Here is a 27659-nt window from a genome sequence, read left to right as displayed (position 1 = left end):
CCTCCGCCGCCTCCGCCGCCGCCGCCGTGGTCCGCTCCTCCCCGCCCGGCGCAGGCCCCCGGCGCCCGCCCCGATGCTGTGAGGCCGCGCGGCCCCAAACCCGGCCCCTCGCCGCCATCTCCGCGCCCCTCGGCGGCCATTGGAGCCGCTCCGCCTCGGATCGAGCGAGCAGCAGCAGCCAGGCCACCGCCATGGACAGCCCCGGCGGCGTCACCGACAAGAAGAGGTACGGGGCTGGGCGCTCCGCCCGCCGCTCCCCGGCACCCCGCGCCGGGCCCCCTGCTCTCCTCTCCTCTTTCTTCCCTTCCTCTCCCCGCGCCTTCAGCCCGCCGCCCCGCAGCGCGCTCCGCTCTTTCATTCCTCCTCCTCCTCCCGCCGCCGTCCACGTCGCCATTTTGTCGGCGGGGGCCGCGGCCCCGCGATGCCGGGGGTTCCCGTGTGCTGGGCTGTGGGGGCGAGGGCCCGAGATGCGGCTCCGCGCGGTGGGGGTGCGGGGGAGCGGGGGGATGGAGTACGCTGTGTGTGTGTAGGAGCGGAGGTGGGAATCAGAAGCGGGGAAAGGGAAAACGTGTGCGTTGGGCTCGGTGCTGAGGATGTGTGCGGTGCGGTCCACAAAGCTGCGGTTGTTTCCCGAAAGGAGGAGGGAGGGAGGGATTGCGCCTTGCCGGCGAGCCTTTCATCTGCTGCTATGCTCCCGTTTTGCTGGGAAAGGGACGATTTCAGCGTCTGGAGCTCGAGGGAAGCGTGGCGGTGGGGGGAGGCGGCCGCCGAACAATGCGAGCTGCGGAGGATGAATAATTCACCGAGGATCGTGAGCTCAAATTAGAGAGAGAGAAGGGGAAATAAAGGCCGCGAAGCTTTTGTTGCACGGCGAAGTTATGGAGTCGAGGCGTTCAGGTGATCCGATCTTCCGATGGGGCGCTCCGCCAATGCGCTGCGCGGAGGGCTGGCGGCCGCGGGGCGGCTGCGGGGAGCAGCGCGTGGGTGCGCTGATGTCGGGGCATTTCTCGAGGTGCGCGTCGGGTGGGATGAGCGGGCGGGATGGAAGCGGGGCTGGGGAGGAGCTGGCCGGCTGCTAACGTGGATGTGGAGCTTCGCGCTGAGCTGCGGGCACGGAGCGTGGGGCTGGGAACGCTCTACCTCTGTGCCCCCCCGCTAGCACAGTGCCATCTCTGTGATAACGTCACCGGGTGGACGCGTTGAGGCTTTCAGCCCGATGAAATAGCTACAGGGGTGCACCACTTTGTTTTCTCCTTCTCTGAGCTATTGGGAAGCCTCAGAAAACTGTGACAGCAGGGTTTGTCTTGTGCTTTGGCCTCGTTTTGTGGCAGCTCTAGAGAGGGGGTTTGAGACTTTAAGGTTTTCTCTGTTGCTTTTTTTCTTTGTACTCGAGCATTTGTTGTTTTTCGCTTACTGTTCCATCCCTCCTCGGTACTTATTTATTTGTTTTCAGTCTCCTTATCCTGGATGTAATCTGCTTTCTTCAGAATGCAAGAATCAGTATGCATGGCTTATCCTGCCCTTCCTAAAGGGGTGGCTTAAGAAGGAGCATTCGTTGTCTCCTGCTTCCTATAGGCAGAGTTCAAGGTTGGGAATGTTTCTTATAAAGTAGCGAGGAGTATTGAGGTTACCTCTGGTGCAGGGTATGCTTTAATGGAAAACACAAAGCTGGCGTTGTGCTGGTCCTGGGGCTGCGGGCCTGCAGTTGAGCAAAGACAGCAAAGTGAAAAAGGAAGGATGTGAGCTCAGCAGAGAAGTTGCAGTAGATCTCAAGCATTGCTTAAGAGCCTGTGTTGGTTTGGAGAGGTGTAGGTTTGACAGTGTCCCTGTTCAGAGCACCTGTGGGGAGAGCCTCCTCCTGTCCTGTCTTTCAATGGGACGGCTTGGATGTGGCACAGGTTGCTATCGGCATGCGTTAGGGACGTTTCTTGCCGTGCTTGCATTTGGGTGTTTATCTCTCGGTAGTTAGTGAAGCTTGTTGCGTGCTGATGATGTGCTAATGATGCAGAAATCGTGAATTTTGACCCTGTGTGTCCCTCATTCTTACATAAGTGGAATTCAGTCATCACAGTAACTGGAAGCAGATTCACTTAGGCGCTTGTGGCATGCATTCTTTTGGGTAGTTCCAAGTTTCAGTCTTGTTTGATTTCTCAAGGAATCCTGGCCCCTATGCGTATCAGCAGTGCCACTATGTATTGGCAGTTACTTGGATTTTAGCTGTTCCTCAGTAATCGGAGCATTTTTGTGTGCTTCTCATAGTTTCCCCCCTCATATTGCAAGGACTCAGTTTGTCTCAGTGTATGGAGTGAGTCAAACTGTGTTCTCAGGAGCTTTGTCTGCTTATATCAACGATTTTATTCTGATTTAAACATCTTCTGACTTTCTGAATGTTCTTTCAGCAAACAGGTGGCTCATGCTGGGACAATCTTTTCTTCCATTCGGCAGTACTTTGTTACTAGGAGAGTGGATCTCACAGCGTTTCAAGTACATTTAGGGTAATAGTTACTTAAAAACAATCTCGGTGACAAGCAGGTTTGTAAGCAGTATGTTCTTGAGCACCCAGTCCAGGTCTTGAAGATGGTATGATATACTGTAGTGACTGGAGCATCTGAGAAGCTGAAAAAAGCTTTTCAATTTCTTGTAGTTGGGACTTGGATCATCTGGCATCTCAGAGGAAAGATGATAGGGAAAAGTGTTGGTTTTTTTTTTTTTTTTTTTTTTTCAGAGAAAAAAGTGGGGGTTTTGTGCTGCATCCCTGCCACTGAGGTCATAGCCCAAACTTACCCGTGGTGCCTGCTTTGCTGCTGCTGGCTCTGATCCTTAGACCTGCATGGGGCTGTGAGGATTTGTGCATGCCACTGCTTTCTGTCTGTACGTTTCTTTCAGTGCTGGTGGAACTGAGCCACCATAATGGGGTTGAAAGCTAACAAAAAAACCTTTTGTATATGTGATAACTGTACCTTTCTGTGTTGGAAGAAGAGGAGAAAACTTTTTCAGTCTTCCATAGAATCTCCCTGCAGGTACGGGGAGGGCAGAGCAGTTCACGGCTTACATAAAGTGTTCTTCCAGCTTTCTGGATTTTTCTGGGTTTGGCTTCCCTTAGGACTTTAAAGCCATTGCCAGAATTGTCTGTTCTTTGCTGTTTCCTCAAACTAGATGTGCCTTCCGCAGAAGTGGTCGGAATTCACTTTTGACTGAAATGAAGGCAGCAGTGTAGTGCTGTGGCATTGCCTTCCGCTTTTCAAGGCGCACAAAATGAGCAAGGAGCGGCTGTGGAGGATTTGCCTGCTGCAGATACTTTGTCTTAATTTTGCACTGCTGGTGGTTTGGTTTGCTTTGTAGGTGAAGGTTTGAGTATCTCGTAGTGTGGTGGTGGGAGCAGCGGGAGGGAGTTTCTGGGTTTTGTTTAGGGATGTTTGCTCTGTCCTTTCAAAACAGTCTCCCCAGCCCCTCTGCTGGAGCCTGTGGGTGGCATGCTTACAGTGCTCTACACCGAGTGGAGAGCTCTGGGGTGGGTGTGCTGGGGAGCTCAGGTGGCAAGGGGCTGTGTACTGACACTGGCACCTGAAGCCTGGCAGTTGGTGAGCTACTGATTTAAAGGTTGAGGTGTGATGTAGCAAATCTATCTTATTTCCTCCTCTCACTACGATCCCCATTCTCAGGTTGCTTTATCTTTCCTGTAAAACGTCTGTCGAGGGCTTCTTGAGCTTAAACTAAGGTTATATTAAAATATGTAGTTTGTGTGCCCTGAGAAACGTGCCTGCATGCCACCAGATGAGAGATCTGAGAAGACCATACTGTCACCAAGAGTAGCGCTACTGAGACATAACAGCATGTGTTTAGTGAGAGGTGCCTTTTCTTCCTCTGGGTGGAGTGAAAACAGCTTGCTAGACCTTTGTTCTTTGAACATCCTTGAATTATGAGCCTGGAGTTCATAAAGCTGTTCCCAGGACTCTTTGATTTCTGATGGTGAAGTTGGGAAAAATAAATCCACCCATTCACAATGCTATCTAATGTTGGCAGTCTTTTGGAGTTAGCACCAACGCTTCTGAAGCTCTCAAGAGAGTGTGCACGTTCTCCTTGGTGTTTTTCTTATCTGAAAGCCTTGAAGACTATTGCTGAGCCTCTGTAATAAAATAGATTAAATTCTCATGCACTCACGCTGTGCAGGAATCACACGGCAGTGATGTGCCTTACGCTGGATTTCAGCTGGGTTCTCATGGGGTTTTCAGAATGAGAGGGAACGTTGCATAACAGAAGACAGTTTTTGTGTATGCAGTTTTGCACTGAAGGGGAAAAAATGGTCATTGTTGTCTCATTAAGAACTTGGTGTTATGATACACTAGCAAAACAATTCTCAGGCATGGTTCCGTAAAGCCAGGCAGGCATGGCTCAGCGTGGCATAAGGGAGTACCAAGATTTCCTTGATGCTGCTCTTAAGGAGATGTAAATGCAGATCGGGTTACAGTGTGCTCTTTAAAAACAAAATACTTGAAAACAAAAACAAATCTTGCTAGAACTTCAGTACCTCTTGTGTTGTTCACTGATGCCCAAAAGGAAAGAGGAATGTTCCAGATGACAAGTCATTAGCTCAAGTGCTGCTTTTATCTTCACCTACACGGGTATATAGGCAGGTGTTTACATGCCTCAAAAAATCATAGGCAATGCATGGAAATAACTTATACCTTAATCATCTTTTCATGTCATGACAGCCCTTTCTCCTTCACATCCGAGAAATTTTTGGAGCCTCTCTCAAGAGCCTTCTTTCACATGAGGGTGGACAGGAGAGCATGCAGGAGAATGTTTTCCACTGAATATTGCCTCAAGATGGGAGACTCCTCAGGACATTGTGGCCTTGAGATGTATAGAAATAGCCAAGAAGAGAGGAGCCTTTGCACTTTAGTGACAGAAAATTCAGGGAAGGCACAGGTTTCCAGATGACAATTGGCTATGAAGGCTAGCAGAGGTTTCTTGTACTGAGACATCTTGTCAACTTTCATAGTTTGTTTTAAGCTAAATAAGCTCTGAAGTGATTGGAAACATGAAATCAAGCGAATACATGCCAGGATATTTATATACACATATATTTAAATACAGTTTATGTAAGTGACGAATGCTTCAGGGTTCTTTGATGTGGAGCCATAGCCTCGGTTGATGTAAATGAGCACAGGTTCATTGAAGCTATGCCTGTTTGTACCAGCCTGGGGATTTAGTGCAAGATATCAGAATAAGCACATCGATAGAGATGAGTCTCATCATATTCATAGTGTGTCAGTTCTTTCTGTCGGAGCCGGATGATATTAGGACTTGTACAGCAATGTAGCCTTGTAAAAGGTTGCAGTTTTTTTTACCCAGGCATTTGAAATGCGTCGTCTGAAGCTGAAGAACTGGTGCTTCAAGAAGATGCATTAGTAGTTCCTTTAAGATAACTAATACATAATAGACGTGTACATCATAGGCTGTGTGGAGAAACTATAAATTCTGTTCAATTCGGTGTGGTATGAATGAGTTCTTGTTAAGCATTCGGAGGAAAAATATTACTCGCTGCGTAAAAGTAGAGCCTGGATTTCTAATAAAGAGCTGACAAAACTGAATCAGAGTTGTGAAAAAATCTGTGCTCTTATATTCATAACAGTGAAAGGATTCACTAAACAACTTTGTAATTTACAAAGCATCCCTTTCAGTTCAATTTGCAATAAACCTGGAAGCGTTGCCTGAAAAGATGACCCATTTTGTTTACCAGAATGCATCACTAAACCAAAACCAGATTGATGGTGTGTTACGACAGTTCTTGCGTTTCAAAAAGGAAAAGAACACTGAGGCCAAGAATCTTGCTTGTGAAATTATTTTGTGCTGTTCACAACTGAGAATAATGACCAGACTGTTACGCTACAGGAGAGTTAGAGGTTGGCTTCCTCACATTTTCCCCATGCTTACACCCCCTGCAAGAGGTGGGAATGCATCGCAAGGAGCTGAGGACTTGAAGCAATCTGTGCCAAATGTAAAAGCTGCAAACATTACGCTCTAAATGGAAGTGATGTAACTGATGATGGGAGTGTGTTCGGTGCTTGGTTCTTCAGAAAGGGCTTTTTTCTTGCAAACTGTGCAGCTGACATCACCATAGGATTTTTATCCTTGCTACTGATTTAAGCATTTTTCTTCACTGCAGATTCTTTATTCATACAGGAAAAATAAAATGTTCTTTTTCTATTCGTTTTAATTTGTTTTTAAAACCTTTGATAATGAAATACCTGTTAAGTGAAAGCAGATGAAGAATGAAACGTGAAGAGACAAGGGTAAGAACTTATGTTAGAGCAATCAAGAAAGTCCTTTGGCCTCTGGTCTGAGAAACTTGAGTACAGTACCATAAAATATATTTTTAAAACCTGTGATTTAGACTGAAATTGGGTATTTTATACGAGTCTGCACCTATCCAAAGATAGAGCAGTTCATTGCCAAAGTGCTGTTAACGAAGAGCGTGCTTGAGTGCCGAACCCTTCTCAGGGATGTGTCCTGCTTTTTGCGTGCCTTGGTGAGGTTAAGGACATTAACAGCAAGAGTGCTGAACGGAGGAGAGCAGGTGGAGGGCGGTTCTGTGAAGCCCACGTCCAGCTGTCTTCTCAAAGTAGCTGTGTCTTTTCTGTAATAATAAACACAGCACAACTACTGTGCGTCCTCCATCCTGAAGGATAGAACATGCCACTTTAATAAGAAAAAAAGGCTGTATTCTAAAAAAAGCCAAATGACTTCAAAAAAACTGTAATTTTCTCACAAACAGCTGTTCTGTGCCTTGTGGTTATTTTCATACAGTGAACTTCTGTGCAGAGTGAAAATATCAGTGTAGTAGAACAACACAGCAGAATCACTTCACCATGCTCTTAATTAGAAATACTAATTTTGGAAGCTTTTACCTTCTTACACTTTCTAAGCAGGGAGGCAGGAAGGTTTTCAGGTCAGTTTGAGGCCAAGCACAGGTGATGAATTATCTTGGAAGGCCTTGTGCTCGGTTCAGGAGTACCAGGCTCTGCTGCTGGCTCTCGTGTGCCACAGTTTGCCTATTTGTGAAACGAGCTGTACGTGTCCCTGTTCATTGCAGGGGAGTTGGACTAGATGACTTCTAAGGATCCCTTCCAACGTAATTCTATGATTCTAGTATTTGTGGTCTTGGGAGTAAGTCCTCTTAGTGTGTAGTTCAACATGTAGCTCAGTGGACTGTTGTCAGTGAGAGCCGTCCCTGCTATCATTTTGCAAACAGCAGTAGATTTTGAAGGCAGTGCTCATTCAGAAGTTAGTGATGCTGCAGCTAATTCAACTCCAGCTGCCTGCTTGCTCACTTAGTCTGTTGGGGTATTTTTCAGTCACGGTTTTTTGATGGTGTCCAAATTATGGTAAATGCCTGTAACCACCCAAATGGGAAGAAAGCAGTTTAAATGGCTTTTGTCAGAAGGAAGCGTACAAAGGGGTAAAATTTAACCAGTAGTTATAAAAGCATTGTCTCTGAGCTTTAATGTTATGCTAGTTTTTGCAGTTAAATCTCTCCTAAAATCTGAATTACTGTATATAATAAATTTTCTTTGTTAGATTACTGGGTTTTAAGTTCATTCATAATAAATAAGACTTTTATCTAGAAGGTCACATGCTCATGACTACACATAAGATTAAAGTGTTGGATTGCTCTCACAAGAACTCAGCATGGATTACAAAATAAGTTAATGGGTAAATAAAATATAATGACAAAAGCAATGATCTTTAAAAAGTAAGTTACATAAAAGCTAGAAGAGCTGAAACTGTTCCTCAGAGTTCATTGTGAGCGGAGAGAGGGTGGGTGTTCTGGAGCACAGCCTGGGAAGGAAGGAGCACCCTTCCAAACCAACCGGAAAAAAGTTCTGGGAAATCTGCATGCAAATATAGTTCCTGGAAAGCTTGTCCCTTGCTGAATTCAACTGAAAATGCACGCTCGGCCTTGTGTTGGTGAACACAGGCTGAGATTTCTTGCCCGTACTACCAGGAGGAGGTGTGGATGCTGGCAAGGAGCACTCCTAGGCAGGCGCATGTGGTGAACGCAGTCCTCTGACTACTTTGCTTGCTGCCTGCCTTTGCTCCAGCTAACAGCAGAGAGGCCAGCTCCCTCTGAAGGCAGCCGTAGCCTGGGCAGCTTAAAGGGACGTGAATTTCTGCGGAGAAAAGGGGGAAAAGCAGGCACAGATCCTGTGTGTGCTGTATGGGAGATGAACAGGTGTTGTTTGTGTGTTGTGTTTTGTTTTAGTTAAAGCTTGCCGTATGTTTCAGTAACTGGATTTGAGCGGTGTGCTTTGCTTACATTGTGAATTGTTTTTCATAGCAAGGCCTCTTTAGGGAAGGAGCGTTATGCTGCTTCAATTTCTCTGGTAATCACTGGGCTTCTCTGGGACTTCTTCCCATGGCAGAAGAATTCAGTAAGCACTGTGTCTCGCAGCCCTGAGCAGAATCAAACCAGCAGTCAGTGAAGAAGACTGAACAGCTGCGTGTTCAGCAGTTGGGTATAGCGCGGCTGTAATGTGGCTCTTGGCAGCCTGTGCCTTTCCGGTGGGCTTGTATCTGGCATGCAGCTGTGAAGTGAGAGCGTGGCTGAGCCCCTGTGAACAGAGCTGGTCATGGTGGGGTACAGGTGGCTGTGAGGAGGGACCTGCCGGGACCTGAATCAGGGAAGGTGAGGATGGATTAATTAACACATGCACAATAGCTATTTTACGTGGGAATTGAAAACAACTACAGAGCAAAAATCTGAGTAGAACATCAGTAAGTCAGTATGAATAAATGTGCAGCTAGAAGGGATAGAAAAGAGATAGCAGCAGTAAAGTGACGTACAGGAAAAAAAAACAAAACTGATTCCTTAGTGTAATACTGTGTATGCAAGGAGAAGTTTTAAATAAGGTGATGATTCAAGAAACTAGGAGGCAAAGTTCACATGGCACGTGTTTTAAAACCTGTTCATTGACCAATTTTTACTTGTTAATAATTTTTTATTTAAATTTACTGGTTACTAATGGCATTTTCCAGGGATCTTTGAGGTCTTGGATGCTGGTCTTAAGTAAGGAGGAATTCAGCAGCTGTAAATGTGGTGGTGAATTAATTTTATGTTTATGGAGGGGAAAGGTGGGGGCTATTTTAGAAAAGTGGGGAGTCACTCATAGAAATATGCAGTGGTGAGTGGTGGAGTCGTCAAGATGATTTGATGAACAATAAATATATCATATAGAAGGATGCTCTGGCCCAAACAGTCTCCACAAACATACTTAGAGGAACTGTACTTTCAAGTGCAGAGGCTGCACTAACATCTGTAGCTGGGGCATGCAGTAGCTGCTGCTTCAGCTTTTGCTTGCTGCAAAAGCCTGCTGTAAAACTTTGTTTATATTCATACTGTTGTGTTTTAGACCCTTTCTCATCTGGGGGCAGTGAGTGGAAGCCTGAGGAATTTTCTTTCAGCTGCAGTGTGAAATACAGTTTTGCTTTGAGTGTCCAACTCTGGTAATTTCTGGAACTCAGTTATTTGCTCAGCTGCCATCTTCTACATAGATGTGCAAAGAATTGGTTCTAAAATTGTCAGTGAAGCCTGTTTTCTGTATGTATCTTGCATTAGATTGCTTTCTGCTTCTATATTCAACTGCTAGAAACACAGAATGGAAATGACTGTCTGGCACTGAAATTGGGCAGGAAACATCATACCTGAAAATGCTGGCAATTTCCTGCCTAGCACAGGCATTTCTGATATTTTCATTGCACAGATAATCCCCTCTTCAACTGTGATGAATCTTTAGGTGCTTTCATGTGCAACAGACAGAAGGTTGAGATAGATATCTTAATTATTTATTTTGAATTTTTTGATGTTGATCTTTCTCAAACAGAGCTCAGGTTCCTGTTGCTCTAACAAGATTATATTTCTGTTACTAAGACCAAGATTTTTAAAGATAGGCACTTTTGAAAAATCTCTCTTAAGTTGTAGAATTTATTCAAACCGATTCTGAACTATTTCATTATTTGAAGTCCCCTTCCTTGAGCTCCCTTGTACTCTAGCTGAGAGGTCACTTCAGAAATGTAGTTTCTTTACAGGAGTTAAACATCCTTTAGTTGACTACACTGATGTTCTCTGGCAGCTACACATTGTGCTTTTTCATTTACTTGATGCAGCTGGAAGTAACAAAGCTTAGATTTGCAAGAGCAAAGGGTTTTTCTTTGTTAGTTTGTTTTTGCTTTTTCATATTTGGTGACATCCCATGTTGAGGCAACTCTGACTTCACTTGGTAATTAAATTTCATTTGTGAAAGACCTTTTCCCCATTAATTTGATCCATTGAAGAAATGCTCTTTGAAGCTGGAGGTTAATCTTCCCTTTTAAATTGCTGGGTTTTACCCAGATTAGTTGCAGCTTAGTTTTCAACAACAGCTAAAAATAGTAAAGCGTTCTGCTGTACAGTTTAAATATCTAACTATAGTAGTAGCCTTTCTTGTATGGAAATATATAGCAAGAGGGAAACCTGGGCTCCTGCTGCCGGGGCGTCACTGTTTGTTACTGACATTTGGGCTTTCCTTGTTTTGCCCATTGTAACGCTGGGCTCCAGCAGGCAGTGCTTGATTCATTTGCTCTGGGTTTCATTTCTAACAGCAGCACTGCGAGATTGATTTGAGCAATATTCAAGTCAGTAATTAGTAATTTAAGGGCTGCAACAAGTTCCGACTTCTCTGCTGAAATCTGTGCTGAGTGTCCTAAAACCGAACATCTAGAATCCAGCTGAAATGTCTTCAAGGACATGGAGCTTTCAGAGGGGAAACAAGCGCATGAGAAAGGACTATTTCCATCCCCTGCATTGCCCTTCCCTATGTTTCTTTGTTACTTGTGAGCCTGACAAATGCTCAGACTTGAAGTGCGCAGCATTATTGTTAAGGCTTGACTTCAGGTAAGAAGTGCTGTCTGCAGTTGAAAGGGAAGCTATAACAAAGCTCTGGCATCTATGCCAATGGGAACCAAATACTTCAAATAATTCTGTAGTAGAAGGGACTTCTTGCAAGTGAAAGGATTTTGAATGAATAGCTAACAAAGGAAAAATGGAGGTATAAAGGTGAACCTGTTTAAGGAAGCATGATTACCTGTATTAATTTCGTCAGAGGTGAAAACCTGTGATCATAGAAAAGGACAGAACTGGGAGTGGTTTTTTACCTCTACCCTTAGTTTTCCACTGAGAGAAAAGATACTTGAGACCTGACCAGTAACAAATGTTTAATCCATCCAGTTTTAAATAGCAGAAGTATTTTTTCAGTACCATTAAAGCTCAGGCTTCTTGCAGTAACTGTCAGGATATAGCTGTATGTCCGGGGCCTCCAGATTCTTAGACCAAGATATCCATTTCTCAGTCTTCAGCATGAGGCTGAATGCAAAGGGATCTGCAAGATAAGAGAGATGGTCAGTCACTTCATGCTGTGCTTCTGAGGAACACATGCTGTGGTCACAGGAGCTGATGAACTGAGTGCGTGTCAGGAATTTTTTTACAAAGATGCTCATAACTTAGTTATCAGAAGGTCTCAATTTGTTGGAAAAATCACGTTAATTTCACAATAAATTCCGGTGGCTTCCTTAGTCTGTGAAACAACTCTTTAAGCCTCCTTAGTATTTCAAGGCATTCGTGCTTGCAAGGTCAGCCTTGAATCGTGGCCACTTGGATATTTCTGCACACACTAAGCAGGTTCTTTGGCTGTTACAAGCTGCACGCGGTTTATGCATGTATTTAACTGCTTCCATTGAATCTGGTTGCTTATTTCCCTGGTAATATCAGCTTGTGAGTCACTTTCCTCTGTCACTTACGGTACTTCTCATAAGACGATGTGCTAATTAAAAAGTTAGATTAGTTTTGCACAGATCCACAGACAGAGCAAAGATAATTTGGCAGTGGTCTACTGAAATTAGAAAAGTGTCGTTCCTAAACTGTTGGTAGCAAATAAAATACAATATAATACAACGGTCTGTTTTCTGCCATCTTCAACTAGTAACACTTGGTCTCTTTGTGATAACATTCAAACTCATGCTTTGAATTCTAACAACAGTATTTATCCTCCATGCAAGTAAATGGAAAAAAAGGGGATCTACAGATCTGCACAGCTGGAGTGCAACAGTGAAACTGTTTTGTATCTCAGTTCCATGCAAAAAACATAACATATTGCTTTCCATAGTTCGTTTAAAAATAAAAGCACATTTAACTGCAGTGGCCTAATTTCCACTGATGTTGGTACAGGGAGAAGGGGCAATTATTGGCATTATCGAATGGCTGAGGATCACAGTTGTTTTTATGCCTGCTGCTAGTGAGCTGTCCTTTACTTGACATGTTCTGGGCGATGCAATGGAAGAGGATTTGCTGGGAAGAGAGCAGTGGGAAAGGGACTTTTCCAAACACTTGAGAAGCAGGACACCTCATGGTGAATTTGTTTATCTGACCTGTTTGGCAGGCTTTGTAAGGATGGTAGCTTTAGTGTTTGAGGGTTGAGGGGGTAAAAAGGGAAGAACTTGGAAAGTGTGAATGGTATTACCAGAGTATCATGCTAGAAATAATGCAAGACGTAGTATTTTGGGGGTACCGTAGGGGTTAGGATGGAAACAGGTTTTGGAGGTTGAAGAGGCAGAAGTCGAGTGTGTGAGGTAAGGACTGAAAGAACTGTAGTGAAGAATTGACTTCTCATGGTTCTGCGTCTGACTCTGGCAGAGCCCAACTGCAGCAGAACTGTATACGCAGAATTGCGTTCAACTTGTACATTAAAGTTTGAAATTATTCAACTTCAGTGACTGGTTACTTGGTTACGGGGCAGCTTAGACATTTCGATGTTTAACTAAAGAGACTTTCGTAGCTTTCGTATTAATCCCAAACTTTTTGAATACAGGATTAGTTCTGAACGCAGGAAAGAAAAGTCAAGAGATGCAGCTAGATGCCGAAGAAGCAAGGAATCAGAGGTGTTCTACGAACTTGCTCATCAGCTGCCCCTTCCACACACTGTGAGTGCCCACCTCGACAAGGCCTCCATTATGAGGCTGACCATCAGCTACCTGCGCATGAGGAAGCTGCTGGATGCTGGTAAGTGCAGAACTTGTCAACAGAACCAGGAAAGGGGCTGCACTGAGGGAGAAGGTACCTTCTCAGAAGGTATTTCTGAAACTGGTCAGCCGTTTTAAAAAAAATTCCTAGCATTTCTGACAGCTAGGCTTTCCTTCAGGTGGGAGGCTTACTGATGGATGTATGAAAGCAATCTCACTCCGATTTTCTGAGATTCACCATACCATTGCTAGACCTTGAATTTAATTGATCACTTAGATGAGAAAATGATACTGCTTTTAAACAGTCCTGCAAGATGGACTCTTGCAGGCTGGTGCCAGAAGTCATTTGTGATGATACATGAAGAATGACTGATATTTGCTTTAATAAAAATATATGGTCTCTTATAGGTGAGCTAGAGACAGAAGCCAAAATGGAGAAGGAACTGAACTGTTTCTATTTAAAAGCTCTTGATGGATTTGTTATGGTTCTTTCTGAGGATGGGGACATGATTTACATGTCTGAAAACGTGAACAAGTGTATGGGACTCACTCAGGTGAAATACTGACGTTTCCTAAGACTGTTTCACTTCTGTGAAAGTTGTTACACTTCTGTATATATAAGTCAGACACCTGTATACCTCTTGTTTTGCAGTTTGATTTGACGGGGCACAGTGTATTTGATTTCACTCATCCATGTGACCATGAAGAGCTGAGAGAAATGCTTACACACAGAAATGGTGAGAAGAAAAAGCAATCTATTTACTTATGGATAGTTACTATTGGCACTAGTAGGATAGTTGGATATCTGCCAGATAAAGGCATAGTGAACAAATTGGTATGTTTTTCTGCTTAGACCACTAAGTTAGGCTTCCAGAGATAATAGAAGAAATAGCCAGAATCTTTTGCAAATATTCTGATTGTAGGAGACATAAAACTTCATTAGCACTCTATAATCTAAAACAAAATTAATGACTGAAAATTATTGAGGGTTGAAACAGGAATGAAATTAGTTTAGATGTAAGTTGGGTAAGAATGATATTAAATGACTGCCATAGAACAATACAGAGATGTTTTAGTTGGTGTGTCTGTCTTGGTCTCAGATTTCCTGAAAGAAACCATGTCCTGTACAGGCTCTTCTGGTGCCTAATTTAGTACGTAGAGATGATTAGGATACAGAAAAACTAGTTGGGTGGTGGTCTTACAAATATTAAGTGCTCTTTCCTTGGATAAGAAAAGAAGCACTTGGAAAGCCCCATAAAGCAACTGTTAATTTTGGGCTTTAGGATTTATGCTTCACTGCCTCTTTTAATTGGTGCATGAAATTGGTATCTTTTCAGATTTCAGACTTTTTATTTCTCCGTGTAAGAGAATAGAACACTGTATTCACATATGCTGTGCACTTTGGGATTTAACAAATGCTTGTGCATTATTGCATTTAAATCTTCTAAAGGTTTCCTAACAACCATAAAGACTTGCCAACCTGCATGACTCCAAACAAATCTGCTTTACGTGGTTGTTATAGATCTAAAATGGGACCTCTCTGTTTTCCTGTTTCATCAAACAAAATGTGAACTTCAAATCTAGATGGTGATAAATTACCTCATTGTTAGGACTGACCTCTGCTTTCTTGTTTCGCTGTCATTCTATTTAGTTCAGCAGAAGTGACTAGATGCAGTATCATTGTGTTAAGGGCCTTGGCTTTGACTTTGTAAGCATTTTCTAAACGTCTCTGCCCCTATACTGAAACACTGAAATACAAATACTGAAGCGTATTTGTAAGGCTACATCAGACTTCTTCTCTGACTTTGAAATACAGTAATGCATCTGGAGGGAGAAGAAGTCTGTAAAGCAGTATAAAAACTGGTCTGGTGCAAGAGCATATTCTTAAACTTAGTGAGTTTCATGCAGATGAACTGTAGCGTGTCTAAATTGACCAGACTGGAATATGGTGTCTGGAAAGCATTATTACAAAATCTGTTTTGCAAATGAAGGTAGCAGACAAAAGTCTACATTGCAGTAATAATACATTTTTTTTATTTATTAGTGTTCCCAGGTTGCATTCTACTGCACCTCTTACACCAGTGGAATTATTTTGATTTGAGTATTAAATAATCCTCCTGGGAATTTTGCAGGTGGAAATGAATACAGCTCTGATTGGCAGAAACTAAAATACAACCTCTAAAAATCCGAATGTAGTTCAACTTTCCAAGCTGGCTGTTACAAAAATAATGTCCAGTGCTGAATGAGGCTTGAGAAATTCCTCCGTCTTTTACAGCTCTTCTCAAAGCAGAGCACTGAGCGTCAGGATTCAGTAACATTAACATTTTGATCTTCAGCTATGAATATCTGGATTGATGTAGCTCTTTTAAAAAGACACTACAAAATAAGCTATGTTTATTTCTCTGAATGCTGCATTATTTTTTTTTTACCCTTTTTGAGGGTGTTCTAATGCAGTGTAGTGGCTGTTACCTGTAGCATCCTGTTTTCTGATGATTTCTGTCAAGCTGGTTATTCAAGCTACCAAGACGAATTTCATTGCAACTGCTGTCTGTGTGGGACAATTCAGCTGTTATGTGAGCCTGCTTCTGATATGAGCTTATATGTTATGAGCTTCCATGGTGTATCTTAATTTGGTCCTCACTCTCAGAGTCTGTCTGCAAGCTCACTTAGTTCCACACCTCCTTGTCATGGGTGCTGTATTGCCTTTGTCCATGCACAGCTGAGCTGCTTGCAGCATTTCTGATAGGATCAGTATGTTTTCTATGCCCAAATTAGGCTGTTTGGTTTTTGAATAGCTGAGCTACTAGGCAAATTTGGAAGGTTCTCCCCTGCAAAGGCAAATAATAGTAATAATTGGAGCCTGATGTTAGCAAGCAGGACTAAAAAGTTAGTACCGCTGATACTAATTTGTATCTGGATTTCTTGAGTTTTTCCAAGAGTGCTAATAGTGTGTTTAAAAACCTGGTGCTCGCTTACTCTTAAGAATGCAGTTTACCACGGAAATGCTCAGCTGCATTTAAATGGCCGAGCTGTTAATTCTCAATTTAAAAACGTCAAATGCTGTAGTCCTGAAGAGATGTGGGCCCAAAGCACTGATCTGTTTGAATGCAAACCAGCCTGAAGTGCTTCTCGTACTGCGTGTGCTTTTCTTTACTCCTACCAGTTTTAAAATATATTGCATTTTCCACCAGTCATCTTTTTCCTGGAATCTGGGATTGTCAAGTTGACTACAGATATGATCTTAAAATATTGAAACTTCTGGGTTTTTTTTCTTACTTCACAGTAAAACTCATTCTGAAAAGCTTTATTAAAAAAGTACTGCTAGTTTTCAGTCTTTATTTTTCCTTAGTTCCAATTACACAGGTAGTTGAGATGTGGTTTTGTTTTAATACATTCGGAATATGGATCCGTGAGCCCAAGAACTGTTTTATTATTTCCCTTTGCTAGGTCCTGTGAAAAAGGGCAAAGAGCAAAACACAGAGCGCAGCTTCTTTCTCAGAATGAAGTGTACACTGACCAGCAGGGGAAGAACAGTGAATATAAAGTCTGCTACATGGAAGGTAATGAATGCAAAGGACTACTTGCCTAGGTTGTCAGCTTCCTTTTCAGATGTTGTAACTTACTGTATTTCAACACTTTTCATGTAACTTGAGGATGAGTTTCAGTGAGTATTTAATGTAATGATTGTGCTTCAATATGCTGAATTTTTATGCTGAATACATCAGGGAGGTAACTGGAACAACGTTTAAAATTAGTTCTTCAAAACTCTTTAATTCTCCATTTTAAATTAGAGGTTATTCATTTGTTAGAAATTATAATTACTAAATGCTTGTGTAAAGCTGCCTCCTCTGAGGGAGAAATACTTGACGCCATTTATACTGATACTCAAGTCCTTCTGATTCAGCATTGTAAATTTGACGGCTGACATTCTTCTGAAGGACTTCTGTGTTGTTCTTTCTGAAATTGTTGGCTATTCCTTTTGTAGCAATTGGGACAAAGAGCCCAGTCTGATAAATGTCTGAGATGAATGCATTTTCAATTTCTGCTTTAGGCAACCTTTTATATGAAGTGGCATTACAGTTAAAAATATTTTTAACTGAAGCTTAGTTGCTCTTGATCAAATAACTTCTTTCTTCTTGGCTATATGCGAACAATTTATACTTCAGATTTCTTTTTTTAGAAGGGGAAAATCAGAAAATGCAAACCTTCTCATCTTTTGAAGCATGTATTTAATTTTTTCTTATAACATCACTTCTGCAGAAGATCTAAAATGGGAGTTGATACTATTACCATAATGACATAGTAGGATGATTGTTGCTGAGTCAGTTGCTTACCAGTGTGATGAATTTAACGTTCAAAGAAATTGACAGGAATGCAGAAACTTCTGGCATTGCTTCTGCAGACACGAGAGGAAGGAGTTGGCAGCGAGTGCACTAGCAGTCTGTGTAAGATGAGGAGAACTGGCTGTACTTTAGCAATCAGTTTGAAAGCACTGTTGTGTTCCTGTTGGTGATAACATGAAGCGTAGAGAGGTGGGGAGGGGGGAACTTCACTCTGGTGCACTAATGAAAGTGTGTCTGTGTTGTCTGACAGAAAGCAGTCTGGTCTCTTTTTAAGTGTAACTGTCCCACAGGTACTGCACTGCACTGGACACATTCGTGTATATGACACATGCAGTAATCAAACTCACTGTGGATACAAGAAGCCTCCCATGACATGCTTGGTGTTGATATGTGAGCCAATTCCTCACCCATCAAACATTGAGGTCCCCTTGGACAGTAAAACGTTCCTCAGTCGTCACAGTCTCGATATGAAATTTTCTTATTGCGATGAAAGGTAAAACATACTCTGTTCTTAACAGCTGCAGTCATGTGAATGAATGATTTGGAGGGCTTGTATGTGTTGGATAACTTACGTAGTTTCACTTGGTAACTCGATTATCTGCAGAACAGTGTTGTCAGCGAGGTGCTTTGGCTTTTATACTGACTGATCAGGATGTCTTATTAAAAGCTAAGTTCTTAAGTCTTAGGAGGGTGTAGGGTTATTACTTGTGAGTAATTCCTCAGTTACCTGCCTGTTCAAACTGGCCTTTAGTACTGTGGCAATGATTACGTTGAAATGAGAAGGCTTTTCTGGATGCTGACAAAATGGAAAGGATTTGAGAATTGCCTGAGAAGGTGGTGCATTTTGTAGACTAAAGAGACATATATAATACTTGTCAGGCACATTTTGCTGCTTTCCCACTCTTCTCTCAGGTCAGCATCTGCTTTTTCCAGTCAGGTAAAATAAAGCTTTGTTGCACTCTTCATGCAACACATCTGTAGTTGAAAGTGAGACTTTGTATTATGGTATATATCAGTCACTGATGTAGTCTCATATACACTCATCTTATTATCCTTTGGAAGCTCTCGCTTGTAAAAAAAAAAAAATAAATAAATAAAAAATGTGAAGGAAATCACTGGCCTATTTTTTTTAATTGGGTTCTACTTGTTACTGCCTGCTAAGACTTTCCTTTATATATGTGTATATATATATATATAAACGAATTTTTAATCAGTTACTGCAGTCAGATACAAAAATATGTTAGTGCAGGTTCCTTTCTGCCCTGTGCAGTGACTTCACCTTTCTAAGGCTGGTAGTGGTACTTAAAACCTGCTATTTGGTGGTGATGTGCGTGTAGAGCAGGGCCGGATGAATGCTTTTTCCTAGTTAGCACTGCCCTCTAGGGGCTGAGGAAAAATATTCTTTTCTATGAAGGCTGACAGTGGGAGGAATAAATCTGATTAATAATTTGTCTTAGTTGCATGGTTAAAACTGTTAAAGCATGCCTTTATTTTATTATATTCTCATTTGTGTAAGCTGGATATTCTAGTCCATAAGTAGCTTGTCTACTTTTAAGCAAAAATGTCTAAAAAGCAGGGATTTACTTTAATCCTGTCCATCACAGGACATGCTTTATAAATATTCAACGACAAGTAAAATCCTATGGCTGCTGAAATGTCTCATATCTTATTAAAGAAGAGAAAGCACTTCAAAATGAAAACTCACAGTAAGCCAGCATTGCTGCTAGCTGTGTGTGGAAGAGATTCTTAAGTTCTCTTTGGAACTACAAGCATCCATACGCTCTTGTATTTGTGCTGCTCCACGTCTGCTTCTGCTTAGCAAATTTTCTCTTGTTTTAAAGAATTACAGAGTTGATGGGATATGAGCCAGAGGAACTCCTGGGTCGTTCAATCTATGAGTACTATCATGCGCTGGATTCTGACCATCTGACCAAAACACACCACGATAGTAAGTGAAAGAGATGTATTTAAAGCTCTCCAAGTACAAGAAATGAGATAAGAGTGCCAGGGGAAAGCCACAGAGTAATGAGGGTTTTCCTTTTAATTGCACATATGAATCTGCAGAGAATACCTAGCTTAAAAACTGATATTTTTTCCTGCCTGTAATTAAAGCTGATGTCCATTCTGTTTTTAGTGTTCACGAAAGGGCAGGTGACAACGGGACAATACAGGATGCTTGCTAAACAAGGAGGCTACGTCTGGGTTGAAACTCAAGCAACTGTTATATACAACACTAAGAATTCTCAGCCACAGTGCATAGTATGTGTAAACTATGTGTTGAGGTAAGTTGAGGAGGAATTGCTCTTTTTTGTCATGATTTTTTTTGGAAGATTCTGATTACATCTCTGACTTGCTGAGAATCTGGTCCCTGCTCAGTATGCTGTGCTGCTTACTGCTTTTCCTACCAATTAGATTTCTAATTAGAATACTGCTAGTCATAGGCTTAGGACTTAAAAAAGACAGCTGCTTCTTTGATGTAGTGTCGTCAGTGGGGAGATCTCTGCAGGCAAATGAGTGTAGGACCAACGTGCTTTGGATTAGCATGGTAGAAGCATTTCACAATTTATGCATTGTAAATGTTTATCTGTTTTTTTTCCACGGTCTGGAACAGTTATATTCACTAATAATTCTTAATGATGGAGTCAGAGCAGCTATACTGGTATCCTATTTATCTTTTTCTTCCTTAATTCTTTTTACTAAAACCTTCAATGTAAGGCAGACTTAAGTATTTTTCTGCAACTGTGGCATAGTCCTAAGATAGTTTTTCACACATCTAGTGAATGTGCCAGTACCAATTCACCAAGATGTAGTACCTTCATTTAAAAGAAGACGACTTTTAAGGAAATCTCATAACTTTTTGTTGTTTTCTTACCTTCTTCATGCTTTCATGGAAGTGTCATGTCTGTCTGTTACCTTTTTATGACACTAGATTTAGTCTATTACATTTGAGGAAACAGTTTTTGTTTGTAAACACTTGCAACTTAGAAAATTGTCAAGGCTGAATTCTAGATGTTTTTTAATCATCTTCCTTTCTGTCTGGCAGTGGGATCGTTCAGAAGGACTTGATATTTTCCCTTGGACAAACTGAGTGTATGCTGAAACCGGTGGAGTCTCCTGAAATGAAAATGACCAAAATATTCAGCAAAGATGACCTGGATGATACCAACAGCCTTTTTGAAAAACTTAAACAGGAACCAGATGCTTTAACTGTGCTGGCTCCAGCTGCTGGAGACACGATTATCTCCCTAGATTTCAGCAGCAATGGTGGGTGTGTGTTTAAATTGGAGTGCATGCTAATTAGCAAAGTTCAGTACTTTACAGTAACCTTCATAAAATAATTTCCCACTGTCGCTTGTCTAGTGATGTTTCAACCACTGTTAAAATTTAATGAGGTCCGTAGACACACTCAGTATTGTTACTTAGGTTGATGGTCTCTTTTAATTTTTATAGAGTCTGATGAACAACAATGTGATGAAGTTCCTTTGTATAACGATGTAATGCTCCCCTCATCCAGTGAGAAATTGCAGAATATAAATATGGCAATGTCCCCACTACCTGCCTCTGAAACTACAAAGCCACTTCGTAGCAATGCTGATCCTGCACTCAATAGAGAAGTTGTATCAAAGCTGGAGCCAAACACTGAGACACTCGAACTTTCTTTTACCATGCCTCAGGTGCAAGAGCAACCAACCAGCCCTTCTGATGCAAGTACCAGCCAAAGTTCACCTGAGGTTAGTTATGAAATTTGGATACACTGTCGTTAAAATGTATGTGCTGTGTTGAGGCTTGTGGAGCAAATCTAGTTAAAGATGCACCCAAGGCATGAATTTAAAATTATTTCTAGGTTGTGACTTAGTTATGCTCATACTCTAAGGAAAAATAAATTTTCACAGGGAGAATTAACTTTTCATGGAAGTGAGACTTACAAATGTCTACAGTAGTACATGTGATAGAAAAAGAAGAGCTTGAGATTGGCCTTTCTAGAAAGGATGATTCAGAGTTGGCTTCTGTAAGCAGCAGATTAGTTACAGTAAGTTATTGTACAGGCTACTTCTGGGTTCCAACTAATCAACTGCTTCCTAAATGGGGTAAATGAACGTGTATGCTTTCCTTTCCCACTTTCGTTTTGGGCAGCCACAGATTAGAATTACTTTTGGCATTCACACTTCTTTTTTTTGGAGAATCTGTAGGTACGATGCAAAATAACGTAACGATAGAACGTTAAAACTGCACTCAAAATGTTTTCACAGCCCAGTAGTCCCAATGACTATTGCTTTGATGTGGATAATGACATGGCTAATGAATTCAAACTGGAATTAGTGGAGAAGCTCTTTGCAATAGATACTGAAGCAAAAAATCCGTTTTCCACTCAGGTAATGTACATAAACTCGAAATTCCGTTTCATCTTAGAGCTCTTGACACGCTTCTCATTTTGTTAAATGCTGCCAGGAACCTTATTCTTCTTTTCCATAACGCTTTATTGAAAATAAATTACAGAAAATTACTCTAAGGATTTGGTAAAAGGAAGAGGCTTAGTAGACCCATGAAGTCATAGCTGAGATGTTCTTTTATAAGTTTTACCTCTTATGTTCTCCAGGAGACTGATTTAGACTTGGAAATGTTGGCTCCGTACATCCCAATGGATGATGACTTCCAGCTACGCTCCTTTGATCAGCTGTCTCCGCTGGAAAGCAGTTCTTCTGGCTCTCAAAATGCAGCCTCCATTACCATACTTCAGCAGACTCAAACACCGTCAACTGCTGCCAATGAAATAAAACCAATGGCAGAACATGTGGATGATGTGAAGGCACTAATTGTTCCGTCATCTCCTGTCCACATAATAAATGACACGAGTAGTGCCCCAGCGTCACCTTACAGTGGGGACAGGAGTCGAACTGTGTCTCCAATCAGAGCTGGAAAAGGAACACTGGAACAGGCAGAAAAATCTTGTCCAGGAGTGCCCAGTTTGATAACAGTCACGCTGAACAAAAGGTATTTTAAAAGTGAAGCTCAAGGCCTAGTATTTATTCAAGAAATCGTATATGATACACTTTGAAATACTGCAACTGATGTACATTATCTTCAACATTTTACTTCAAAGTAGAAATTAATATTTAAATCCACACATTTCAGGAGGGTTTTTTTATACAGTAAGCTTCTCTAATTTCTCAGCAGCTTTTTTTTGCAGTAGCCCTTACATAAACATCTCATGCAATAGGCAGCTACTACATGCCAGCTGTGTTCATAATTTTGTTCTGCTCTTGTATGTGATGTATAGCCATTTAAAAAGACTGCAGCAGGCACTAAACAGGTAGACACCTGCACAGTATTTCTGATGCTTTTCTTGTCCACTTCATTGAGGTGAGAGGCATCTACAGTCTGTGCTACATGTATTGCTTTTAAAATCGGCTGTAATTCATAATGATGAACTATGGCACATGTAGCAGGTTATTTATCATGGCAAAGTTGTACAAAATCAGAACATCAGAGCTTCCATACACAGTAACTTTGTATACAAATAGTCAGAAGACTTTTCCTCAATCTTCCCTCCCTCCCTTCTGTAGAAAATGAATTACTGAACTGTATGCTTTGTTTTTTTAACTTTTTTTTTTGTGCTAAAACTCATTCTGAGCTTCATAGAAAGATTAAATGCTAACTTTTTCTGTGCTCCTAGGCAATAATTATTTAAATCAGTCAGTTACTAAAGAATACTAGTATAGTTCTTAAATTCAGTTCTGTCGTATTGTATTTGTCCACAAAAGAGGAATGGCTCAAGAACAGTAGAAACGTCTTAACAGCCTGAATCGATTTTTCTTAGATCTACTGCAATGGATGAAGAACTAAATCCAAAGATGCTAGCTTTGCATAATGCTCAGAGAAAACGAAAAATGGAACATGATGGTTCACTTTTTCAGGCAGTTGGAATTGTGAGTTTTGTTTTTACCATTTTAAAATATTCACTTTTAACCTTGCAGTTTCTGACACGAGGCTTCAGTGCACACTCCTGAGTCTAGCTGTTAGTATGCAATGGAATCCTGGGATCAGAGATAGCTGTTTGGGCGTAAAATTCCCTCATATAGGCAAATACAATGTTTTAGTTCTCTTACTGTCAGTTGTTTCAAAGTACCCTCTGTACCTAAGCGCATTTCTTGATCAGGTAGAAGATATTTGTGAACATACATGTGAGCAGGCATGCTCCATTAGCAGAATATGCACAAACGTAAGGCAAAATTCTTATTTATTTCATTTCTGCTTTCCAACTCAGTTTTCATATTTGTGAGTACTGGACAGTATTCTTACACTTCTTAGTCTTTCATTTCTCCCTGAGTCTGAGGATCCTTTTTTAAATCTGCCCAGGTAACATCTGAACTACAAAGGAAAAGAATTCACATTACCTAGCAAACTTGCATTGCTACCATATGTGTTGTTTCTCTATTTTGTGATTGTGTGAGTACCTCATCGTTGTCCATCTAAGCTATTCAAAAGGAACTTCTTAAGTATTCTTAGACTTCTGTCACTTCGTTGGCACTGTTCAACTTGTTGTCTTCCACAACAGTATTTTCTCTCTATCACCTTTGAGTCTTAATGTCATTTTTTAGTAGTTTGAAATCGTGGGCTTTGCAATAATTTGCATTTCTCTTCTTGGTTTCATTGCAAATCCCCACTTCTCTTAAGTTTCTACTTAATTCTTGTTTGTTTTTTTTCTACTGCATCGTAGCCTTTCAATTTTTTTTTTCTCTAGCAATCTGTCCATCTCCTAGGTGTAGTCACCCATCATGTTTTACAGTGCAGGGTTACTTTTTCTCTGAATGCTCTGCTCATACAAGAAGTCAATGTGTGCAGTCTTAGCATTGCTGTCCTCTGTGACAGCTGAGAGCATTAATACATCCTTTTTTTTGCGTGTGTTTTTTTTTTTTGCTATGGGGTTAGCAGATATAAAAACAAACCAACATACTTATGCTGTTGATCTTATTTGCTAAATGCTTTGCACTTTCATGCATATTGTTTAGTTGCTTCCAGTAGCTCTTAAAAATTCATAGTTCTGCTATGAGTTTTACTGCCTTACTGCCTTCTGTTGCCTCTTTCACATGCAGTGGTGCTATGGCTGTGCTATGGTGTTGCTGACAGATATTTCAAAGTAGCAGAACACAAGCAGTTCTATATTAACTACTGTAATGAACACAAACTTCTATGTTAAGTGCCTTTTTAAAGGTTTTAAGTTCAAATTTCGCCCTGTGCCAGACCTTCTTTTTGTATCTGATGAATGTTATACATATTTGGACAGTTTCTGCAGTCAGAAGCTGAACTTCCAGTGTAGTGGGGGTCTTAGTGACATTATTACAAGCAAATACTTTTGTCATCTGGTTTCTCTCACCAGAATGCATCTGAGTGTACAGACTAGGCCTTGCACATGCACAGAAGAAAACTCATATTGACTCCAGGCCTGTAACACATAGCCATTTCGTTGTGTGCAAAAAACTTGCCATGACTTCCTAGCTGTATGGGAGCAGCATTTATTACTGTAAAGAATGGAAAATAATTGAAAACAAAATAAAGTACAACTTCAGGTTTTCTGGAAAATGAGAGCATTAGACAAGGACAAGGTGTGCTACAGTAAAATAATTATGTGTATTGTTATTTCATAAAAGCAGGAAAAAAAAGTGAGCTGTCTTTCCTCATATGGAGGGCTGTAATGCATTCACAGTAGGAAAACAAAACAAAAAGCAGAACAGGAACAATACAGGTGCCTTATCTTAATATGAAATGTAGCTTCTGAGTTGTTTAACTCCTGTTACACAACTGCCTTTTTGACTTGCATGCATGTTTAATAACTTGAAAGCGTGTCCCTTACTACTTCAGGATAATGGCAGCATTCTTAAATACTTTTTCTTCTTTCACAACAGTCAGCATTAACTAACAAGGTGAAATTTCACAGATTCAACCTCTTGTTACTAAGATGGTGTTTTTTCCTTCCATCCCATCTTTGTTTCAGTGGTGGCTTTTTCTTATCCTAATTATATGGAGCTCTTAAAAGCTTTCTGATCTCCACATCTTGGATGCTGCCGTCAAAAGGATGTGCTGAAGAGCTGTATCTGCAATAGAATGGCCCAGGACTGCACTCCCCTTAGGCCTTAGATCAGATGGGTTGGTGGCAGTGAACTGGCACATGATGTAGATAAAATCTAGTGACTGAGGTTCCCGACTCTCCTGTCCACACTGCTGACACCAGTGCAGAAAACCATTTGAGACTTCAGTGAAAACCTGACAGTTACTCACATGAGAGCAGTGGTAATTAAATGGTGTTTATGTGTAGCTCTGTGCCAATCTCGAGCCTGGCAGCTGATGATAGCCCAGGATTCAAGAATTATTTGTGTATGGGAGGTAACCTCTTGAAATCTGATCCCATTTTTTTTAAAAGTAATTTTTAAGGTTACTATACTTGGAAATATATTTTATCTCAGTTCTGAATGAAGTCTACTGTAAATTGTAATAAAGCCAACATCAGTAACCAGTGACAGGCACCCACCCCCATTTAGAAAAGGGATGCAGCAGGCTAGAGAGATGCACTATTCAATACAGAAGTTTTTGTTTTACTTTCTCCTAGGGGTCTTTATTCCAGCAGACAGGTGACCGTGGAGGAAATGCATCACTTGCTTGGAAACGTGTAAAGGCATGCAAAACAAACGGTCGTAATGGAGTGGAGCAAAAGACAATCATTCTACTATCAACTGGTTAGTATCTCTAAAAAAACAACCAATGTGTATGTAGAGGGGGGCAGGGGCTGTGAAAGAAAACTGATGCAGACATAGCCAAGCTCATCTCATTCCTGAAAAATCTGGGAGGAAAGTGAATAAAGTGCACTTTTTTCCTTCCCCTCCCTCTATAGACATAGCGAGTAAACTTCTAGGGCAGTCGATGGATGAAAGTGGACTACCCCAACTCACGAGTTACGATTGTGAAGTAAATGCTCCCATACAAGGCAACAGAAACCTGCTACAGGGTGAAGAACTGCTCAGAGCTCTGGATCAAGTTAACTGAGCTTTCACAGTAGTTGTTCCTTTTTTTGGACACTGGTGAATCATCACCTAAAGCAGTCTATTTATATTTTCTATATCTGATTTTAGAAGCCTGGCTACAGTACTGCACTAATTCAGTTAGTTCAGTTTTGATCCCCTTTCTACTTATTTTGACAGTCTTTTTAATACATTCTTTATGTAACAATAACTCCAACTGTAGTGCATTTTTATAATTCTTTGGTACATACACTTTGAAGTCCATTACATTTAAAACACACTTGCAATAGCAGCTTAGAAATATGCACCTGATTAAAAAAAATAATAATATTTATTTTTTGGCTGGGGAGTTAGTCACCAAAATCTATCATTAGTAAAATGTCAGCACGTGAAAAACTGGCAATGCTTCCATCCTGCTCTTCATAGGTAGCTGGAAGATTTGTGATCTCTTACTCTTTATGTTCAAGTAAGTTTTTTTTTAATTATTTTTTTTATAAGAAACAACAATGCTTTGCAGCAGTGCATTGTAGCCACAATCGCACAATATATTTTCTTAAAAAATACCAGCAGTTCTTCATGCAATATATCTGCATTTATAAAAGCTAGTTTTTAAGAAGAATCTTTTGTTTGCCTATGAAATCATGTTTAAACCTGAATTATGTCATTATTTTAGTCACGTTGTAATATAAATTGTTCTTAAATGCTGTCTTATGCTTTTGACGTAAGAGTGTTATTAGTCGAAAGGAAAGGATTTATCTGGAAAGGGCTAGCAGCATTTTATTTGGGTACATTCTCAATTTAGAGAGAGAGTTTGATGTTCTTAGTCACTTTGCCAGCTTAAAAGAAATCCCTGCCTGTAGTTGTTGAAGTTAATGCTAATATTGTGTATGATCTTAAATCTAAATGTTCAGCTTACCCTGTGTGGTATAGGTGATATTTCAAGCAGACTGTAAAACATCTTGCATTGTTAGCAGTTTTTATCTAGTACATCATTGAGTTGCTCAATATTTTAATGTTTTGGTTTTAAGCACCTTGTTGCTATTAACATCCGTATATTTTCGTGTAGATTTCAATAACTTGAATATATTTAGAAGCCTTTTTATTTAGAAATATATAGTTGTCACAAGCATCTTATTTTCCTATATGTACTGTACAAAACCTTCATTCACTCGTTCTTTTCCTCTTTGTGGTTGGATCTAACACTAACTGTATTGTTTTCTTACATCAATAAACTATATGTGGACCAGGC

General features: G+C 40.9%; 1 protein-coding gene and 1 long non-coding RNA gene across 4 annotated transcripts; one reads left to right on the top strand and one right to left on the bottom strand.

Moving 5' to 3' along the window:
* Window positions 1-27659, top strand: HIF1A (hypoxia inducible factor 1 subunit alpha). 3 transcript variants are annotated; one of them, XM_065747575.1, is made up of 15 exons: window positions 1-226; window positions 12903-13093; window positions 13462-13607; window positions 13706-13790; window positions 16501-16613; window positions 17687-17889; window positions 19238-19344; window positions 19531-19678; window positions 20440-20660; window positions 20847-21127; window positions 21647-21769; window positions 21994-22388; window positions 23215-23323; window positions 26002-26128; window positions 26284-27659. In XM_065747575.1, the coding sequence occupies exons 1-15, from the start codon at window positions 192-194 to the stop codon at window positions 26433-26435; spliced, it is 2436 nt and encodes an 811-aa protein (XP_065603647.1). In that variant the 5' UTR covers window positions 1-191; the 3' UTR covers window positions 26436-27659. The 3 variants fall into 3 exon arrangements, 2 of the variants coding, with proteins under 2 accessions (XP_065603647.1, XP_065603657.1); XR_010622884.1 differs by lacking the exon at window positions 23215-23323 and having other exon boundaries at window positions 26284-26373; XM_065747585.1 differs by lacking the exon at window positions 23215-23323 and having other exon boundaries at window positions 26002-26373.
* On the bottom strand, window positions 20251-22048 carry LOC136055828 (uncharacterized). The gene is made up of 2 exons (XR_010622886.1): window positions 21978-22048; window positions 20251-20510 (listed from the first exon to the last, which is right to left on the bottom strand). It is a non-coding gene; the product is annotated as an uncharacterized LOC136055828 (long non-coding RNA).

The sequence above is a fragment of the Cyrtonyx montezumae genome, unplaced genomic scaffold (assembly GCF_038088225.1).
Source record: "Cyrtonyx montezumae isolate F1298 unplaced genomic scaffold, pur_monq_1.0 scaffold_10, whole genome shotgun sequence".
Classification (NCBI taxonomy): Eukaryota; Metazoa; Chordata; class Aves; order Galliformes; family Odontophoridae; genus Cyrtonyx; species Cyrtonyx montezumae.
Note: the sequence above shows the minus strand (reverse complement) of the source record. Positions and strands in the feature narration are given on the sequence as shown.